We start from the raw sequence: 22435 nt of genomic DNA, 5'->3' as shown, positions 1-22435 counted from the left end.
GATTTGATTTCCCCCACAAAAACAGAAATTCCTGGAGAAACTCAGTGGGTCTGGCAGCATCTGTGGGAAGTAAGCAGTTTTGAGTCCAGTGACTCTTCATCAGAGCTGGTTCGGAAACATCAACTTGCTTTATTCCCACAGACGCTGCCAGGCCCTCTGAGCTTTGCCAGCGATTTCCGTTTTGGTCTCAGATCGCCAGCAGCTGCAGCTGCTTGTTTTATTACTTTCACTTCCTTCACTCAGTGTATGAAAGGGCCTGTATAGTTCAATGACGCTGCCTGATGACCACAGCCACTTCACACAGAGCAGCAAGGTCAGGATAATCAGTCAATATCAACCATGGTGAAAGCCTGAGGCCCAGAAACTTTAATTCCACATGACTTTTCAGAGACACTGCGTAATGTTTCCAGAATTTTGCTTTAAGTTCCAATTTTCCTCAGCCATTACTTGTTAGAATGAGAAAGGGTCTTTCTTCCCCACAGCCGTGCAACTTTCTCCTTTTCCAACACTTAGCTAATTTACTTTCACTTTTAATCGGTGCCCCCCCCCCAACCTCGTGAACTGCAATCTTCCTTCCGCCCTCCAGTTTACTCATTTTTAAATTGTTTCTTTTACATCCAGACTTTCCCCTTTACCTGTTTTAATTTTTAAAACAATCTGTTTTTCACCTCCTACACTGTTTCCGTTTTGACACTCCGACAAGACTTTCTATTCCTGCCTCCCCTCCCTTGCCCCATCTGTCACATTCTCTCACATTCCAGCTCTCACCTCCAGGATCCTGTCTATTCAGCTCACCCCAGCCCTTTTCAATGAGCAACTACTCACTTCATAACGTTCAAAAGAATCTTTCAGCGACCGCGTCTAATTCTGCAACCTTCCGTTTTACTGATTTACATTTTTTTCCATATCCCTTTAATACTTCACGAATTAATTCTTAAAAATTTAACTCAGAGGCATTTCAATACATTTAAATACAAATGGATCCAGAAACAGAATACTGAGGATCTTGGGAACCTTGAGATAAAAATTGAAAATGCTGGGAACAATCTAGGGGTCAGGCAGCATCTGAGCAGCAAGAGACGGAGTTTAACATTTCAGGTCTTTTGACAAAAGTTAGAAGTTTCACGAGTTTTGAGGGAGTCAGGAAACCAGCTGAGACTGAGTGGAGGAGTGATCCTGGCCGATGAGAGTTCGGAGCTCTCAGTAATAGAAGCTCCAGAAATGGCATCTCACATCCAGTTAGGTGCCCCCATGGGGATCAGTTTAGCTCAGTCAGCTAGACGGTTGGGTTGCAAAGCTGTGTGATGCCAATACCATGGGTTCAATCCCCGCATCAGCTAAGGTTACCATGAAAGACTCTCCTCAACGTCTCCCCACTCCTCAGGAATGGTGGCCCTGATATTAAGTCACCATTAGTCATCTCTCTCTCTCTCTCTCTCTCGAAGACAGTGGCCATATGGTCTGGTAAGTCTATGGAGACTCCCAATACACATTTCAACAGTAGCACACTTAGAGTCATAGAGCTGGACAGCATGGAACCACACCAACTCGTCCATGCTGACCAGGTATCCTAAATTAATCTAGTCCCATTTGCCAACATTTGGCCCATATCTCTTCAAACCCTTCCTATTCATATACCCATCCAGATGCCTTTTAAATGTTGTAATTCTACCAGCCTCCACCACTTCCTCCGGCAGCTCATTCCATACACACACCACCCTCTGCGTGAAAGTTTTGCCCTTTAGGTCCCTTTTAAATGTTTTGCCACTCATGTTAAATCTATACCCTCTCATTTTGGACTCCTTTACCCTGAGGGAAAGACCTTGTCTTATTCAAGCCCCTCATGATTTTATAAACCTCTGTAAGGCCACCCCTCAGCCCTCGCTCCAGGGAAAACAGCCCAAGCCTATCCCTGCAGCTCAAACCCTCCAACCCTGGCAACATCCTTGTAAATCTTTTCTGAACCCTTTCAAGTTTAACAACATCCTTCCTATAGCAGGGAGACCAGAATTGCATGCAGTATTTTAAAAGTGACTTAACCAATGTCCAAAAGAAAAAATAAATTGGGACACTTGAAGTCATGAAAAGCATTGTACAAATGTGCATTCCTATCCTGGCCTTTGCTCTGAAAGCAACTATGCAATTCTCACATTTCATGTGGTTTGTTTATTACAACATTAAAGGCAGGTAATAGAAAGTAAACAAACGTTCCTGATGCAGTTCCTCCAGTATTGACCCGTTTATATGTGGAATGTGCTCAAACAGTAAACAATCCTTCATTTTCAGGTACCATATTTGTCATTTCTCTGCAGTTGAGTTTCAGTAACTCTGCCTCACTTACCATATAAATGGCTTCGTTGATCACAATATCTTTCACCTTCTTCATTTCAATGAATCTCACGCTCTCTCTGCCCGAGGCATAGAAGGTGTTCATCTGAACTCCAATCGATCCAATGATCAGCATCGACTCCTGATCAATCTTAAATAAATGAAGGTGCAGTATCATCCCAACCAGAGTCAAAACAATTGAAGCTGACAGCACTGAAGTGTTCTGCAAAAAAGCAATTTCCAACACAGAATATCAGTGTAGTTCCTGCAAATTGTTCAGAATTCCAACTCCAATTCCATTCCAATAATGGAAACAGAAAATGCTGCAAGTGATCACCAGCTCAGTTCCCAGTTCTGATTAAAGGTCACAGACCTGAAACGTTAACTCTGTTTCACTCTCTGCAGATGCTGGCAGATCTGATGAGTTTCTCCAGCATTTTCTGTCTTTATTGCTGATCTCCAGCATTCGCAATATGATAGAACATAAGAACTAGGAGCAGGAGTAGGCCATCTGGCCCTTTGAGCCCACTCCGCCATTCAATAAGATCATGGCTGATCTTTTCACGGCCTCAGCTCCACTTAACCGCCCTCCCACCATCGCCCTTACCCCCCCCACCCACCATCGCCCTTACCCCCCCCACCCACCATCGCCCTTACCCCCCTCTCCCACCATCGCCCTTACCCCCCTCTCCCACCATCGCCCTTACCCCCCTCTCCCTTACCCCCCCCTCCCACCATCGCCCTTACCCCCCCCTCCCACCATCGCCCTTACCCCCCTCTCCCACCATCGCCCTTACCCCCCTCTCCCACCATCGCCCTTACCCCCCTCTCCCACCATCGCCCTTACCCCCCTCTCCCACCATCGCCCTTACCCCCCTCTCCCACCATCGCCCTTACCCCCCTCTCCCACCATCGCCCTTACCCCCCTCTCCCACCATCGCCCTTACCCCCCTCTCCCACCATCGCCCTTACCCCCCTCTCCCACCATCGCCCTTACCCCCCTCTCCCACCATCGCCCTTACCCCCCTCTCCCACCATCGCCCTTACCCCCCCTCCCACCATCGCCCTTACCCCCCCCTCCCACCATCGCCCTTACCCCCCCCTCCCACCATCGCCCTTACCCCCCCTCCCACCATCGCCCTTACCCCCCCCTCCCACCATCGCCCTTAAGCCCCCCTCCCACCATCGCCCTTACCCCCCCCTCCCACCATCGCCCTTACCCCCCCCTCCCACCATCGCCCGTACCCCCCCCTCCCACCATCGCCCTTACCCCCCCCTCCCACCATCGCCCTTACATCCCCCTCCCACCATCGCCCTTACACCCCCCTCCCACCATCGCCCTTACACCCCCCACCATCGCCCTTATCCCCCCTCTCACCATCGCCCTTACCCGCCCTCTCACCATCACCCTTACCCCCTCCCACCATCGCCCTTACCCGCCCCCTCACCATCGCCCTTACCCCCTCCCACCATCGCTCTTACCCGCCCTCTCACCATCACCCTTACCCGCCCTCTCACCATCACCCTTACCCGCCCTCTCACCATCACCCTTACCCGCCCTCTCACCATCACCCTTACCCCCTCCCACCATCGCCCTTACCCCCCCCTCCCACCATCGCCCTTACCCCCCCCTCCCACCATCGCCCTTACCCCCCCCTCCCACCATCGCCCTTACATCCCCCTCCCACCATCGCCCTTACACCCCCCACCATCGCCCTTATCCCCCCTCTCACCATCGCCCTTACCCGCCCTCTCACCATCACCCTTACCCCCTCCCACCATCGCCCTTACCCGCCCTCTCACCATCGCCCTTACCCCCTCCCACCATCGCTCTTACCCGCCCTCTCACCATCACCCTTACCCGCCCTCTCACCATCACCCTTACCCGCCCTCTCACCATCACCCTTACCCGCCCTCTCACCATCACCCTTACCCCCTCCCACCATCGCCCTTACCCCCCCCTCCCACCATCGCCCTTACATCCCCCTCCCACCATCGCCCTTACACCCCCCTCCCACCATCGCCCTTACACCCCCCACCATCGCCCTTATCCCCCCTCTCACCATCGCCGTTACCCGCCCTCTCACCATCACCCTTACCCCCTCCCACCATCGCCCTTACCTGCCCTCTCACCATCGCCCTTACCCCCTCCCACCATCGCCCTTACCCCCCCCTCCCACCATCGCCCTTACCCCCCCCTCCCACCATCGCCCTTACATCCCCCTCCCACCATCGCCCTTACACCCCCCTCCCACCATCGCCCTTACACCCCCCACCATCGCCCTTATCCCCCCTCTCACCATCGCCCTTACCCGCCCTCTCACCATCACCCTTACCCCCTCCCACCATCGCCCTTACCCGCCCTCTCACCATCGCCCTTACCCCCTCCCACCATCGCTCTTACCCGCCCTCTCACCATCACCCTTACCCGCCCTCTCACCATCACCCTTACCCGCCCTCTCACCATCACCCTTACCCGCCCTCTCACCATCACCCTTACCCGCCCTCTCACCATCGCCCTTACCCCCTCCCACCATCGCCCTTACCCCCCCCTCCCACCATCGCCCTTACATCCCCCTCCCACCATCGCCCTTACACCCCCCTCCCACCATCGCCCTTACACCCCCCACCATCGCCCTTATCCCCCCTCTCACCATCGCCGTTACCCGCCCTCTCACCATCACCCTTACCCCCTCCCACCATCGCCCTTACCCGCCCTCTCACCATCGCCCTTACCCCCTCCCACCATCGCTCTTACCCGCCCTCTCACCATCACCCTTACCCGCCCTCTCACCATCACCCTTACCCGCCCTCTCACCATCACCCTTACCCGCCCTCTCACCATCGCCCTTACCCCCTCCCACCATCGCCCTTACCCCCCCCTCCCACCATCGCCCTTACATCCCCCTCCCACCATCGCCCTTACACCCCCCTCCCACCATCGCCCTTACACCCCCCTCCCACCATCGCCCTTACACCCCCCTCCCACCATCGCCCTTACACCCCCCACCATCGCCCTTATCCCCCCTCTCACCATCGCCCTTACCCGCCCTCTCACCATCACCCTTACCCCCTCCCACCATCACCCTTACCCCCTCCCACCATCGCCCTTACCCGCCCTCTCACCATCGCCCTTACCCCCTCCCACCATCGCTCTTACCCGCCCTCTCACCATCACCCTTACCCGCCCTCTCACCATCACCCTTACCCGCCCTCTCACCATCACCCTTACCCGCCCTCTCACCATCGCCCTTACCCCCTCCCACCATCGCTCTTACCCCCCTCTCCCACCATCGCCCTTACCCCCCTCTCCCACCATCGCCCTTACCCCCCTCTCCCACCATCGCCCTTACCCCCCTCTCCCACCATCGCCCTTACCCCCCTCTCCCACCATCGCCCTTACCCCCCTCTCCCACCATCGCCCTTACCCCCCTCTCCCACCATCGCCCTTACCCCCCTCTCCCACCATCGCCCTTACCCCCCCCCCATCATCGCCCTTACCTGCCCCCCCACCATCGCCCTTATCCGCCCTCTCACCATCGCCCTTACCCGCCCTCTCACCAATCACCCTTACCCCCCCCCCATCATCGCCCTTACCTGCCCCCCCACCATCGCCCTTACCCGCCCTCTCACCATCACCCTTACCCGCCCTCTCACCATCGCCCTTACCCCCTCCCACCATCGCCCTTACCCCCCTCTCCCACCATCGCCCTTACCCCCCTCTCCCACCATCGCCCTTACCCCCCTCTCCCACCATCGCCCTTACCCCCCTCTCCCACCATCGCCCTTACCCCCCTCTCCCACCATCGCCCTTACCCCCCCCCCCATCATCGCCCTTACCCGCCCTCCCACCATCGCCCTTACCCCCCTCTCCCACCATCGCCCTTACCCCCCTCTCCCACCATCGCCCTTACCCCCCTCTCACCATCGCCCTTACCCGCCCTCTCACCATCACCCTTAATGCTTCATTGTTCAAAAAAAATCAAGCATAGCTTTAGAAACATTTACTGAAGTAGCATCAACTACTTCACCAGACATGGAATTCCATCGATTCACAACCCTCTGGTGAAGAACTTGCTTCTCAATTCAGTCCTAAATCAGCTCCCTCTAATCTTGAGGCTAGTCCCTCTTGTCCTAGTTTCACCTGCCAGTGGAAACATCCTCTCCATGTCTATCTTATTTACTCCCTTCATAACTTTATGTGTTTCTATAAGATCCCCCCTCATTCTTCAAAATTCCAATTATTATAATCCCATTCTACTCAGTCTCTCCTCACAAGCCAACCCTCTCGACTCTGGAATCAACCTAGTGAACCTCCTCTGCACCCCCTCCAGTGTCACTACATCCTTTCTTAAGTAAAGAGACCAAATCTGCATGCAGTACTCCAGGTGTAGCCTCACCAACACCTTGTACAGCTATAACATTACCTCTCTGCTTTTAAACTTAGTCCCTTTAGCAATGAGGGACAAAATTCTATTTGCCTTCCTAATTACTTGTCGCACCAGCAGACCAACTTCTGTGATCCATACACAAGACCACCCAGGTCCTTCTGCACAGCAGTGTGCTGCAACCTTTTACCATTCAAATAATAGTCCTTTTCACTGTTACTCCTACCAAAACGGAGTAACTTCACATTTATTAACATTGTATTCCATCTGTCAGACCTTTGCCCACTCCCTCAATGTATCCATGTCCCTCTGCAAAGTTTCCCTGACCTCTGCACACTTTGCTCTGCCACTCATCTTAGTGTCATCTGCAAATTGTGACACACCGCACGTGGTCCCCAACTCCAAATCATCTATACAAACTGTGAATAATTGCGGTCCCACCGCTGATTCCTGAGGCACACCACTAGTTACTGATTGCGAACCAGAATAACACTCATTTATCCCCAGTTTCTGCTTCCTGTTAGTCAACTAATCCTCTATCCACAATAATACTTTACTAGTAACGCCATGTATCTTTACCTTATGCAGCAGCCTCCTATACAGAACCTTGTTGAAGACTTTTTGGAATTTTAGGTACACCACATCTACTGGGTCCCTGTTGGCCACCTTGCTCGAAATATCTTCATAGAATTCCAAAACATTAGTTAAGTATGACCTGCTCCTCTTGAACCCATGCTGCGTCCGTCCAACAGACCAATTTCTATCAAGATGCCTTGCTATTTCTTCCTTGATAATAGACTCAAGCATCTTCCCCACTACAGAAGTAAAGCTCACAGGTCTATAATTCCACATCTTTTATCCACCTCCCTTTTTAAACTGCAGCATCACATTTGCTGTTTTCCAATCTGCAGGAACTGCCCAAGTCAAGCAAATTTTGGAAAATTACCACAAGTGCACTTGCTATTTCTCCTGCTATTTCTTTTAGTACCCTGAGATGCATTCCATCAGGGCCAGGAGACTTGTCTATCCTTAGCTCCATTAGCTTGCCCAACACCACCTCTTCAGTAATAATGACTGTTTCTAGGTCCTCACCTACCTTTGTCTCTTTGTCACTTACTGGCATGTTATTACTATTTTCCACTGTGAAGACCGATAGAAAATACCTGTTCAATCATATCCCATGACTAAATGCCCCTTCTCATCCTCTAAAGAACCAACGCTTACTTTAGCAATCTTTTTCATTTTATATATTTATAGAAAGTTTTGCTATCTAACTTTATATTCTGTACTAGTTTTTTCTCATGTTCTATCTTACTTTTCTTTAAAGCTCTTTTTGTGGCGTTCTGTTGACCTTTAAAGCTTTCCTAATCTTCTAGTTTCAAGCTGATTTTGGCCACTTTGTAAGGCCTTCTCTTTCAATTTGATAGCCTCCCTTATTTCCTTAGACACCCATAGCAGATTACCCCTTTTCTTATCTTCCTTCCTTTTCACTGCAATATGCTTTTGCTGAGTACTTAGAATAATTGCTTTGAAAGTCCTTCACAGCTCATCAACTGTCCAACCATAAAGCTTTTGTTTCCAGACTACTTTAGTCAAGTCCTCCCTCATACAGTCATAGAGTGATAGAGATGTACAGCACGGAAACAAATCCGTTGGTCCAACTCATTCATGCCGACCAGATATGCTAACCCAGTCTTATCCCACCTGCCAGCACTTGGCCCACGACCCTCTACACCTTTCCTATTCATATACCCATCCAGATGCCTTTTAAATGTTGCAATTGTACCAGTCTCCACCACTTCCTCTGGCAGCTCATTCCATACATGCACCACCCTTTGCATGAAAAAGTTGCCCCTTAGGTCCCTTTTATATCTTCAAAGTTTGTGAGAAGATTTGTAGCTCGGGTGCTCGTTTTTGTGGTTCTGTTCGCCGAGCTGGGAATTTGTGTTGCAGACGTTTCATCCCCTGTCTAGGTGACATCCTCAGTGCTTGGGAGCCTCCTGTAAAGCACTTCTGTGATGTTTCCTCTGGCATTTATAGTGGTTTGTCTCTGCCGCTTCCGGTTGTCAGTCTCAGCTGTCCTCTGCAGTGGCCGATATATTGGGTCCAAGTCGATGTGTTTGTTGATAGAGGCATGGAACTCATCCACAGATTCTATCAACAAACACATCGACCTGGACCCAATCCTTGTAAATCTTTTCTGAACCCTTTCAAGTTTCACAATATCCTTCCGATAGGAAGGAGACCAGAATTGAATGAAATATTCCAAACGTGGTCTAACTAACGTCCTGTACAGCCGCAACAAGACCTATACTCAATACTCTGACCAATAAAGGAAAGCATACCAAACGCCTTCTTCACTATCCTATCTACCTGCAACTCTACTTTCAAGGAACAATGAACCTGCACTCCAAGATCTCTCTGTTCAGTAACACTCCCTAGGACCTTACCACTAAGTGTATACGTCCTGCTAAGATTTACTTTCCCAAAATGTCGTCTCCCTTGTTTAAGCACAGGACCCTGATATTGGATTTTATCTTCACACGCTCCATCTGTATTATAAATTCAATCGTACTGTGATTGCTCCTTCCAAGAGGATCCCTAACTACAAAGTCATTACTTATTCCTGTCTCATTACACAGGACCAGATCTAGGATAGCTTGCCCCCTCGTCGTTCCATTGCATATTGTTCAAGAAAGCTATCGTGGATAACTCAACGAACTCCTCCTCAAGGCTACCCTGACCAAGCTGGATTGACCAATTAACATGTAGATTAAAATCCCCCATGATAATTACTATACCATTTTTAGTTGCTTATATTAGAAATTGACCTTTATTTTATATCACCTCCTATTAACTTGCATCACCACAAATTTATTCATATTAAATTTCATCCGCTTTATATCCATCCAATACTTCTGCCTAGGTCCTCTTGAGGTCTATTACTTATCCTCTTCACTGTCCACAAAATTACTTCCAAATTTTTTGTCATCTACAAATTACACCCTGTGCATCTAAGTTTGTGTCATTAATATAGATCAGATGCTGGTACTTGAGAATCTAACCATCAACCCTTGACATTCAATGGCACTGCCACCACTGAGCCCCTCACTATCAACATCCATTGACCAGAAACTAAACTGATATTCCCAGGTTCAGAAACCTGACATGTCCCACTGAGCACACTGCCCACCTGTCAAACCTGAGGATCTCTACCTGTTAGGGTACTGCGCATGCGGGGAATCAAAAAGTCTCCACCTCTCCCTCGGAAAGTGCATGAAAATAGGCGTGACCAGACCTTGACTGACAGTGGCATGGACCAATCGGCCTGATCGGCACGGTAGATACGGCGGCGCCAGTCCTTGATCGACAAAACCATTGACCAATCTGCCTGGCCAATACGGTGCATGGAGCGGTACCAGTTCTTGACTGACAGGGATATCGGCCAATCGCTTTGCCGGGTACGGTGGATGGGTCGTTGCCACACCTTGACTTACGGCTACATGGCCTGCCCACCCCAGTGGAGGGGGCGTGACCACGACTTGACAGACAAGAGCGTGTTCCAATCGGCATGCCCAACGCGGGTGGTGGTCGTCACCAGCCTCTGACGGAAGGGGGCGCGAGCGAATCACAAGTCGGTCCCGGCCAACCAAACGGGCGGGGAATATTACGTCGGCGGCACCCCGTCCAATTACCAGGAGGTTCCACCCTCTCACCTGAGTGTGATAGAAGATGGCGTAAGCGGTCAGCCAAACGGCGGCCGTGTAACCCAGCACCGAGCGCAACGACATCTTCGGGGAGAGGATTGTAAACTCGCGGCATAGCGGCGAGTGGTGTGTTTGCTCGAGGGTAATGCAGCGGCCGTTCAGGTCTGTGAAAGTCGACGCCATGTCTGCTGCTCGTGCCGCCCGGACGTTGGCTGCGTCTGATCACGTGACCGGGTGGAGCACGTGACCTTTTAAAGAGACAGTCCCCCCTCCTGACCAGCCAGGAGCAACTTCAAACTGCTGGAAGCTGCACTTCCACTGCAAACACCAGCAACATGAAAATAGGGAAATCCCCCTCCCCAAACCCAACCCAGGGGGTAATAATTGACCAGAAACTCAACTGGACTTGCCTGATAAATAAACAAGAGCAGGTCAGGGACAATGAATACTCCCCAAAGCCTATCCCATCAAAGACCTAAGTCAGGTGTGTGAAGTAGTACCCCCACCCCCCGCCACATGCTTGGATAAGTACAATTCCAACAACTCTGCTTGACGCTACCAATGCTCAGTAGAGTGTGTTATCTACAAGAAGCACTGCAGAAATTCAAAGATCCTTAAACTGTACCTTCCGAATTCCAAGAGTTTGACTCCTACAATTAATGGTAGGGCCCTGGGTAGTGTTGTCAAAGAGAGAGAGCTAGAAGTTCAGGTATGTAGTTCTTTGAAAGTTGCATCACAGATCAGACGGTTAAGAAGGCATTTAGCAGATCTGCCTTCATTGCTCAGACCATTGAGAATAGGAGTTGGGAAGACGTGTTGAGGTTGTGCAGGACTTTAGTGAGGTCACTTTTTGACTACTGTGTACACTTCTGGTTGCCGAGCTGTAGGAAGGATAATATTAAATATACAGAGCATTTACTAGGATATTGCTGGGATTGGACGGTTTAACTTATAAGGATAGGCTGGGACTTTTTACCCACTGGAGGGTACAAGGTTGAGGGGTGACCTTATGGAGGTTTATAAGATTTTGAGAGCCACATAAGGTTAATAGCAAAGGTGTTTTCCTTAGAGTGGGTGAGTTCAAAACTACAGGGCATATTTTTACGTTGCAAAGAAAGATTTAATAGGGATCAGAGTTTTTACACACACAATGGCTCATATGTGAAATGAGCTGCTAGAGGAAGTGGGAGATGCAATTACAGTTACAAGACTTTAAAAGACATTTAGATAGGTACATCAGTAGGAAATGTTTAGAGGGATATGGGACAAATACAAGCAAGTGGGACTAGTTTGGTTTGAGAAACTTGGTTGGCATAGAGGAGGTGGGCTGATTAGATTCCCTACAGTGTGGGAACAGGCCCTTTGGCCCAACCAGTCCACACCAACCTTCTGAAGAGTAACCCACCCAGACCCATTTCCCTCTGAATGATTGACCTGACACTACGAACAATTTAGTATGGCCAACTCACCTCACCTGCACTTCTTTGGACTGTGGGAGGAAACCCACACAGACAGGGGGAGAATGTGCAAACTCCACACAGTCACCCAAGGCGGGAATCAAACCTGGGACCCTGGTGCTGTGAGGCAGCAGTACTAACCACTGAGCCACCATGCTGCCCACAGTTCTGTGCTTATGACATCGGGAAATATGCAAGTTCCCATCCAAGCTATTCACCATCCTGACTTGGGAATGTATCAGAATTCCTTGATTGTCACTGGGTCAAAATCCTGGAAGTGCCTCCCAAAGGACGTTGTGGTCTACCTACAGCACATGCTCTGCAGTGGTTCAAGAAGGCAGCTTGGGCCAGGCAGTAAGTGCTGACCAGCCAGCAATATCGACATCCCCCGACCGAATTTTAAAAAATATTTCCACAGCTACCCTCTCGATTGTTTCCAGCATTTCAGTTTATTACAGATTTCCAGCAGTATTTCACTTTGTAAGATGCTAGAATTCTTGTTAAAAGACCAGACAGCAAAACAGCCAGTGATTGAAGCTATAATACAAATTAGCTGAAAATGTGTTGCTGGAAAAGCACAGCAGGTCAGGCAGCATCCAAGGAACAGGAGAATCGACGTTTCGGGCATAAGCCCTTCTTCAGGAATGAGGAAAGTGTGTCCAGCAGGCTAAGATAAAAGGTAGGGAGGAGGGACTTGGGGGAGGGGCTTTGGAAATGCGATAGGTGGAGGGAGGTCAAGGTGAGGGTGATAGGCCGGAGTGGGGTGGGGGCGGAGAGGTCAGGAAGATGATTGCAGGTTAGGAAGGCGGTGCTGAGTTCGAGGGATTTGACTGAGACAAGGTGGGGGGAGGGGAAATGCGGAAACTGGAGAAGTCTGAGTTCATCCCTTGTGGTTGGAGGGTTCCCAGGCAGAAGATGAGGTGCTCTTCCTCCAACCGCCGTGTTGCCATGGTTTGGCGATGGAGGAGTCCAAGGACCTGCATGTCCTTGGTGGAGTGGGAGGGGGAGTTAAAGTGTTGGGCTACGGGGTGGTTAGGTTGGTTGGTCCGGGTGTCCCAGAGGTGTTCTCTGAAACGTTCCGCAAGTAGGCGGCCTGTCTCCCCAATATAGAGGAGGCCACATCGGGTGCAGCGGATGCAATAGATGATGTGTGTGGAGGTGCAGGTGAATTTGTGGCGGATATGGAAGTGTCCCTTGGGGCCTTGGAGGGAAGTAAGGGGGGAGTTGTGGGCGCAAGTTTTGCATTTCTTGCGGTTTGCAGGGGAAGGTGCCGGGAGTGGAGGTTGGGTTGGTGGGGGGTGTGGACCTGACGAGACTACGTCTGGCGGTAAATTGCGGTCCTTGAAGAAGGACCTGCCAGACGTAGTCGACGATGCCCTCCACCGCATCTCTTCCACTTCCTGCTCCTCCGCCCTTGAGCCCCGCCCCTCCAACCACCACCAGGACAGAACCCCACTGGTCCTCACCTACCACCCCACCAACCTCCATGTACAACGTATCATCCGCCGTCATTTCCGCCACCTCCAAACGGACCCCACCACCAGTGATATATTTCCCTCCCCTCCCCTATCAGCGTTCCGAAAAGACCACTCCCTCCGTGACTCCCTCGTCAGGTCCACACCCCCCACCAACCCAACCTCCACTTCCGGCACCTTCCCCTGCAACCGCAAGAAATGCAAAACTTGCGCCCACAACTCCCCCCTTACTTCCCTCCAAGGCCCCAAGGGACACTTCCATATCCGCCACAAATTCACCTGCACCTCCACACACATCATCTATTGCATCCGCTGCACCCGATGTGGCCTCCTCTATATTGGGGAGACAGGCCGCCTACTTGCGAAACGTTTCAGAGAACATCTCTGGGACACCCGGACCAACCAACCCAACCACCCCGTAGCCCAACACTTTAACTCCCCCTCCCACTCCACCAAGGACATGCAGGTCCTTGGACTCCTCCATCGCCAGACCATGGCAACACGACGGTTGGAGGAAGAGCGCCTCATCTTCTGCCTGGGAACCCTCCAACCACAAGGGATGAACTCAGACTTCTCCAGTTTCCTCATTTCCCCCCCCCCCCACCTTGTCTCAGTCAAATCCCTCGAACTCAGCACCCCCTTCCTAACCTGCAATCATCTTCCTGACCTCTCCGCCCCCACCCCACTCCGGCCTAGCACCCTCACCTTGACCTCCCTCCACCTATCGCATTTCCAAAGCCCCTCCCCCAAGTCCCTCCTTCCTACCTTTTATCTTAGCCTGCTGGACACACTTTCCTCATTCCTGAAGAAGGGCTTATGCCCGAAACGTCGATTCTCCTGTTCCTTGGATGCTGCCTGACCTGCTGCGCTTTTCCAGCAACACATTTTCAGCTCTGACCTCCAGCATCTGCAGCCCTCACTTTCTCTCTATAATACAAATTAACCAATTTTTGAAAGAAAGGTGATTAAAAAAGAAATAACAAAAGCTGTGGTATGTATCTATTGTTAGAAAGTGCCACAGAAGAGATCTTTAGCTAAGCTTTTTTTTTCCCTGCTTCTATTCTTACATGGGATGTAGGCTCTGGAGGAAAAGCCAACATTTGCTGTCCACCTTGAATCTGATTGTCTTGTCTAGCTATTTAAGAAGGCAGTTCCACCATTTTGCTGTGGGTCTGGACTCTGTTAAGGTCGACAGATTCCCTTCCCTAAAGAACATATTAATTAGTGAACTAGTTGAGATTTTATAACAGTTGATGTTAACGGTCAGTCATCTTTGATGAGACTAGCATATTGTTCTCGTACATTAATTAATTGATATTTAAATTCCACTAGATGGGATCTGAATCTACATCATCAGAGCATTCTTCAGGCCTCAAGATTACCATTCTGGCACTGGCACAGTGGCTCAGTGATTAGCACTGCTGCCTTACAGCACCAGGGTCCCAGGTTCGATTCCAGCCTCGGGCAGCTATCTGTGTGGAGTTTGCACATTCTCCCCATGTCTGCATGGGGGTGCTCCGGTTTCCTTCCACCGTCCAAAGGTGTGCAGGATAGTTGAATTGGCCATGCTAAATTGCCCAAAGTGTTAGGTACATTAGTCAGAGGGAAATGGGTCTGGTTGGGTTACTCTTCGGAGGGTCGGTGTGGACTTGGTGGGCCGAAGGGCCTGTTTCCATATTGTAGAGAATCTAATCTAATTCCAGCACATAACCACTACATTACCATTTCAGGATTTGATACAAAGTGATAGATTGGTGGAAAGAATGAGGTGGTACAAAACAAAGGGGACAATTCTAAAAATAGTCTAGCATCAGAGAAGCTTGGGGCCCTATATGCACAAATCATTGACAGTTACAAGGCATCTTGAAACAATGCTATGGATGCATACGGGATCTTGAGCCTTATTAATTAAAATACAGGTTACAAGAGGAAGGATATTTTAGTGAACCTTTATGGAACACTGGTCTGATTTTGACTGGAGTATTGTGCTCAATTTTAGGCACTGCATTTTCAGTCAGATATGAAAGCTCTCGGGAGGGTGCTGACAAAGGTCACGAGAATGACTCCTAGCATAAGGTACCAAGTTAGATTGGAGTTGCTGAAGTTGTTCTCCTTGAAAGAAGTTGAGAGGAGGTTGGAAAAAAGTGTTCAAAATGTCTGGGGAGTAGCTAGATCAATAGGAGGTATCTGTCCCTATTGCTGGAAGAGTCATGAATGAGAGGAGGCTGATTTACGGTAATTGTAAAATGAACCAACAGCTTTTGTTTTTATGTGATGGGTGATTATGGTATGGAACACACTGCCATAGAGTATGATGGAGTCAGATGTAATTGTAACTTCTAAAAGGGAATTGGATTAGCATTCAAAAAGACCTCTGTGATAGGGCAGGGTGAAGCTGACTGATTAGCTCTTGTAGAGCATTGACATGAACACAATGGCCTTCATCTACGCAGTAATCATTCAATGATACGGGAGTAGAATGTATTGAAAAGCGCTGTCCACTATGTTAAATATCTGTCCATCTGCCAACAGTGCAAGATGGCTGCACAGTGTACCACCACCAAGACACACTGCATCATGTCACCAAGGCTTGTTTGACCAACTTCTTCCAACACCTTGACAAACAGGAGCAGCAGATACAGGGGAACAGCACAATCCCCATGTTGTATGCCAACCTGACCTGAAAATATGTCATCATTGCTGGCCTAAAATCCAGGAATTTCCTCCCAGAGAGCATTGCATTTGTACCTAGACCACATGGACTGCTAAGGTTCAAGAAGGTGACTCAGAACCACATTCTCAAAAGCAATTACCTTTGCCAGTGACTCTTAAGGCAGATTCCTCATTCTGCCAGAAAGTATTTATTAGTTACCCATTGATTTACATATGGGACCATTAGTGTTCACCGCATATGTAAATGACACAGTCTAAGACCGGGGAGCGATGCTATCAGAATTTGTAGATAGTTCAAATTGGTATTATCTTGAAATGAATTTCAATCTAGAAAAGTGTGAGTTAGTTCATTTTTGTCTAAAGAACGAGGAAACTAGTTATTAAATGGGGTAGATGAGCACAGTGCTCTGGAAATACAGATACATTAATACCTGGAAGATCATCATAATTATAAGTGAAGTTTTGGAGTTCATTTCTAGAGGCAAATGAGCACAGAGTTGGGAGGTGGTGTTAATTTTGTGGAGTACCCTGATTCGAGGTTGAGTAATGGGAGCAGATCTGGTCTCCATGCTCTGAAAAATGTGCTGGAAAATGCACAGACATTTTACTAGGATATTGCAAGATTTCAGAGGCTGCAGCTGCAGAGGAAAAGAATGAAGCAGGCAGGAGCCATTATCTCAGGACATGAGAGGGGACCTGATAGATGTCTTTGAAATTGTGAAGGCATTTGACAGGGTGGACCTGGAAAACAGTTTTCACTTGTGGAGACGTCGAGATCAAATAAAGCAGAGGAATTTCATTGCAGAGACAGTAGTGAGAAAGTGGATCTCCACCCCATGGAGTAGGCAGAATAAACTACATTGATGCAATTAAGTAGAGGCTTGATTCATACATGCAGGAGAAGCCATTGGAGGAACACAGAGGCAGTGTGGGAAGAGGTAATTAGAGTGGGAGGATGCTCCTGTAGAGTATAAACATCAACTTTGATCACATGGGCTCAGTGACTTGTTTCAGTGCTGTTAAATCCATGTAATGATGCGGTATTGCACTGTTAGAGGTCCCACCTGCCTCATAAAAGATCATTGAGCACAATTCAAACAAGTCTACATTCCAATTCCCTGATCAACATTCATCTCTTAACCAATATTATCTCATAGAGCTTTCACTCTTCACTCCACAAGAGCCTTGTGGATGTGAAAGGCTATTTAGCCCATTTGATCCATACATGCAGGTAAATTTGGAGCATCCCTGCTTCCTTGTTCTCCCTCTTGCTTAAATTACTTCAGGAGTGTTCACTACTCCGCGTGAAATAACCGTTATAGCTCAGTGGGCAATATTCTTGCCTCGGTGTGGAAAGATCATGGGTTTGAACCTCATTCTGAAGACCTGAGCATGTGATCTGACCTAACATTCAGGCACAGTGCTATCAGAGGTGCTGTTTCTCTGGATGAGCTGTTAAACCGGCACCCCATTTTCTCTTACAAGTGGATGTCGCCACTTTTTTGCTGCGATTCCAGTTTCCTGACCAATATTTATCTGTGGCCAATTTTGCTGGGAAAGATTGTGGGAACTTGGTGTCTGGGATCATACACTGTCATTGAGATGATCAGTGATGGGACCAGAAATACGAGACACCTCCTCCCACTTGTGGATTGGCTGCACGCAAGCAAGCAGCAGTCAATTGATTGGCTCTTCAGTGTTCAGTTTGGTGAATCCTGTGTGAAGGCAGGCAGGAAGTTGATGCCACCTACAATGACCTCAGACTTCAAATATTCAAGTGGGCACCCACAGTGGCACTCATTCTACACATACTAGCAATGTCTGTCTGCTTTTCTGGTTGCCTCACGTCTTGAGCAAACAATGCCAATCACCCATCCTCTCAGATACCTTAACTGCTGCTGCTACTATTTGTAGCAGAGAAATCAAAACATGGCCCCATGGTTCACCATTGTTTCGCTCTGGGCCATTTGGGGAAAGCAGGAACACCTGTTCCCCAGGAGGCTCTCTTGTCAGACTAGGGCAGCCTGGATGCAGGAGGCAGTGTAGGTTAGGAGCCCTGGGGTCCACATCAGAAGCTGGATCCAGTGCAGGAGAACAATAAACGATCTGCGTTCTGTAGTTATCGCAAAGTAATACTCTGAAGGGCATCAAGCAGTGGATTTGCAGATAGATTTCAGACAAGAGTTAGAATTGTAGGCCTCAGTTGCGGATGAAACATGTTTGGGAGCTACACCATGCTACAAAGGTAGTACCAACTGCAGGAAAACGTGATGGGGAACACTTACTAGGGAAGCTGAAGAGCTGTCATGGGCATGTCATAGAGTCATGCAGCATGGAAACAGACCCTTCTGTCCAACTTGTCTGTGCTGACCAGATATCCCAATCTGACCTAATCCCATTTGTCAGCATTTGGACCATATCCTGATGTCTTTTAAATGTAATTGTACCCATCTCCATACAGCTCATTCCATACATGCACCACCCTCTGCGTGAAAGAGTTGCTCCTTAGCTCCTTTCTAAATCTTCCCCCCCCCCCCCCCTCACCTTAAATCTATGCCCTTGAGTTTTGGACTCCTCCACCCTCGGAAAAAGACCTTGGCTATTCACCCTATCAATCCCCCTTGTGATTTTATAAACCTCTATAAGGTCATCCCTCAGACTCGGACGCTTCAGGGAAAAAAGCCCCAGCCTATCCAGCCTCTCCCTATAGCTCAAACCTCCAGTCCCAGCATCATCCTTTCTGTGTAATGACTCACTGGGGTACTGTGCGGGAAATCAAATTCTGCTGTTCCGGAAATCAACAAAAGCTAAAAGATTTTTGGAAGTATGAAGAATCCCCAATCTTTCAAATTCAGTTTGACACAATGCACAGCTAAACAATTATGTACCATCAACATATAACTACTGGTTAAAACTCTAACCCCCTTATGAGGTCCCCATCTACACATGCATACAGACAGATACAGTCAGAAAACAAACATGGGTGTGATGAATGGAGGGAAAGACTGGAAGGTAATTCAGTGGTCCCTATCCACAGGGTTTGCTGAGGTGATCCTTTTGCTGCTCAGAATGCTGCTTCTCAGTCTTCCTTTTCCAGGTACTTCCACTTGTTTGCAGGAGGCACAGGGTGACTGGTTCACACATATAAAGTTCTCTGATTTATTAATTAAAAGTCACAGCGTATAGCAACTGGAAACCTGTCAGCCTTCAAGCTTGAGACACTCTCTACTACAAAGAAAAGCTGCTGCCATTGCGGTGATCCAACTGTTCATACAGAAATATTCACAACACCATTCCCCTGTACCCCCCACATCCCCACTCTCAAGCTGTTCAGCTTCTGGGGGACAAACTCAGCGTTGTTGTCAGGCAGAAAGTCTTTGTCATCAATAACTTGTCAGGTCCATGGCAAAGCAGATTTGACCCCAGGCTAGATCTTCGAAAGTGACCAATTAAAAGCTCTTGTAAAAGAGACTGAAAGGCCTGAATGTTTCAGAACCTCCTATTTCTACCCAGATCACAGTAAAGTCTTGCCCACTTACCTTTTGGTACAGTTTTCCAGGCAAGGACTCTGTGTCAGGAACACGTGGAATTCTGCTGGTAGAATGTCAATGGGAGGTAGTGGAGTTATGGAGGTTTTTCTTGGTTAAGTCTGAATTATGTCAACCTTTCCAGAGGGTTTCTCACTACAAAACCTATTGGGTTCTCTTATGCATCTGACCAAACTCATTTAATTTTGTGACACCTACATGGACCACTACAACTGGGTCTTACCCCTCCCACTGTTAATTTCTCTCCAGCCCAAATCCTGGACAGGGCAGACAACACAGCTGTGTGGACTTGCGTTCTGCCACAGAGAACACTGTCAAACCCTTTGTCTAAACTGTCCACTCCTACCACTACATTCACCCATTCTTGAATGGTTTCCTGTACCACAGTGCAATGGTCAGTTAGTCCATCCAACCTGCAGGACCCACTCTTATTCAAACAAGCCTAAAGAAAGCTCAGACTTGCTGGACAATAGAAAAGGCTGATGCTCCTTCACTCCTGTCCTCTGGATCCCCTTACCTGCGTCACTTGCAGTCACACTCACCTGTGGCATGACCACTGTAGTGTTCCCCCACCACTGCCTCCCAAAAACATTTAACAATAACATCTAATAAGGTTGTTAAATGTTGTGCTCCCATCATGTACATTTGGCAGTTTGAATATCCATTTGATGTGGATGTCGCTGGCTGACCAAGCATTTATTGCCTGTTCCTAGTTGCCATTAGGAAGGTGGTGGTGAGATGCCTTCTTGAACAGCAGCTTATTTGGTGTAGGTAGACCCCAGTGTTTTCAGGGAGGAGGTTCTCTTAAAGGTGAGCTGGCAAGCTACAATCCTTCTTCACCTTTAAGTAGACCATTCACCACTTCAAACCTGCTTTACCAATCAATATGATCGTGACTGATCATCCAGCTCAGTACATTGTTCCTGCTTTCTCCCCACATGCTTTGATCCCCATAGCCCTAAGAATTATATCTTATTCCTCGAAAACCTTCAATGTTTTGGTCTCAACCACTTTCTACAACAGAGAATACCAGAGACCCATCACTCTCCAGGTGAAGATATTTCTGCTCATCTCAGTCCTAAATGGCTTACCCTGTAACTTTAAACAGTGACGCTTGGCCCTGGACTTCCCAGTCACTGGGAACATTCAAGGATCAGAATGTACATCATCTAAGCTCCTGTATCACTTGGAGAACTGCTACTCTGCAGAAGTTTATTTCTCCTCCGCGTTTTGCTGGGTTTCTTTCTGTGTTGCTTCTTATTTGTCTTATGTGATCACTTTCATTTCTCACAGATTTGATGGGCTTCTGTCCCATTCATGGTTTGTTGAGCACTGCTATCTTTTTAGCCACTCCCAGATTCAAGTTCCCCTGGAAAAAGCACTTTAAGCCACTGTGGTCCCAGCTGTTTGGTCAAACGCACATATCTTCTTGTTTCACCTTTGTCTTGTGAAATGGTCAACACTTCTGAGCAGCAGCATCTTGCTTTCTCCTCCTGAAGCCCAATACAAACCAGCTGACATGCAGTCTCACTGATCTCTAAGGCTTTGTCGCTTGTCATTTGCATTTCCATCTCCTCTATCTGGTCAGTCAGCATTTTGGATTTGCTTTGCTCCAACAATCAGAAACTTCTCTTGTAACTCATTATGTTCAACTACTGTTTTCCTCAGGTCCTTACGACTCCCCATCCGTGTTTCTCAGTCCAACATCGTGTGTTATATTTGAGAGTCTAAATCTTTTACTGCCAAGCTGCCTTGAAGAGACAGGCTTGCATATATTCCCTCATTCAGTTCTGAGATCCATATCTAGTCCCACGTTCCAGTCGGCATTTCTAGCATTGAGCGTGTTGTCTTGACTAGCATCGGTGTGATCTCTTCCAATATTGGAATGGGGTAGTGATCTGTCTTTACGGCTTGATTAAGATCTTTGGGATCCAGGCAAATTCTTTGCCATTCTTTTCTAGTCCCATCGTAATTACAGAATCCCTACAGTGTGGAAGCAGGCCATTTGGCCCATCGAGTCCACACCAACCCTCCAAAGAGCATCCCTCCCAGACCCACCCACCTACCCCTACCCTCTCCCTGTAACCCTGCATTTCCCATGGCTAACCCATCTAGCCTGCCCAACCCTGGACACTACGGATAATTTAGCAAGGCCAGTCCACCCAACCTGCACAACTTTGGACTGTGGGAGGAAATCCATGCAGACACGGGGAGAATGTGCAAACTGCACACCGTCAGCTGAGGCTGGAATCGAACCTGACGCTGTGAGGCAGCGGTGCTAACCACTGAGCCACCGTGCCATGATGGAAATGATCTGTAGGCTCTGTGACTCTGCCAATCACCTTTTCTTCCACCTTTTCGCGTTCTCTTTCCAGCTTTCCTTTTGTTTCAGTCGCTACTTTATGTAGGGGATGAATCACTGATTTCCAGACCGGGTTGAGGGTGAAGTGACATTCAATCTTCAAAGCCTCGAAACTCCTCATCGAAACACGCTGAAAGGTTTGCACCACATCTTCATTGCATGTGATCAGAGGGAGATTTTTCAGTCAATTCATTATCTTCAATCCTCAGGTTCATCTCTTGGTTTTCTGAGATAATCTTCAGTTCTTCATAACTGCTGGACTCCAGGATAGCAGGACCAGCTGTTTCAATAGCGTAGAACACACAGTTAATATCCTGTTCTTCATGTGTCCCTTTTATTTGGTTTGACCCGAGCTGTTGGATTTCAATTCCTCCATACGCTATGAGCATGATACTGTTAGGTTTCAAAACAACTCCATTTGGATAGCCACATTCCTCCAGACTTTTGGTCAAGGTTTTTGGCATAATCTGAGTAGTACTCCAGTATCAAGCTTCAGG

The 22435-nt window shown here is 48.7% G+C and overlaps 1 protein-coding gene across 6 annotated transcripts in view; it reads right to left on the bottom strand.

Annotated features, from left to right (window-relative positions):
* pigh (phosphatidylinositol glycan anchor biosynthesis, class H) overlaps nucleotides 1–10628 on the bottom strand; it is a 127285-nt gene extending 116657 nt beyond the window's left edge. For all 6 annotated transcript variants that reach the window (XM_087990126.1, XM_043698218.2, XM_043698219.2 and 3 more), the window contains exons 1-2: nucleotides 10433–10628; nucleotides 2342–2551 (exon numbers count right to left, since the gene is read on the bottom strand). In XM_087990126.1, coding sequence (XP_087846252.1) covers nucleotides 2342–2551; nucleotides 10433–10606 — 384 coding nt within the window. In that variant the 5' untranslated portion in view covers nucleotides 10607–10628. The remainder of the gene's footprint in view (nucleotides 1–2341; nucleotides 2552–10432) is intronic.
* Nucleotides 10629–22435: the final 11807 nt, after the last annotated feature.

Source organism: Chiloscyllium plagiosum, unplaced genomic scaffold (genome assembly GCF_037043375.1).
Source record: "Chiloscyllium plagiosum isolate Xiang-an unplaced genomic scaffold, Cpla_swu_hap1 HiC_scaffold_8, whole genome shotgun sequence".
Classification (NCBI taxonomy): Eukaryota; Metazoa; Chordata; class Chondrichthyes; order Orectolobiformes; family Hemiscylliidae; genus Chiloscyllium; species Chiloscyllium plagiosum.
This window is presented reverse-complemented; position numbering and strand designations above follow the sequence as displayed.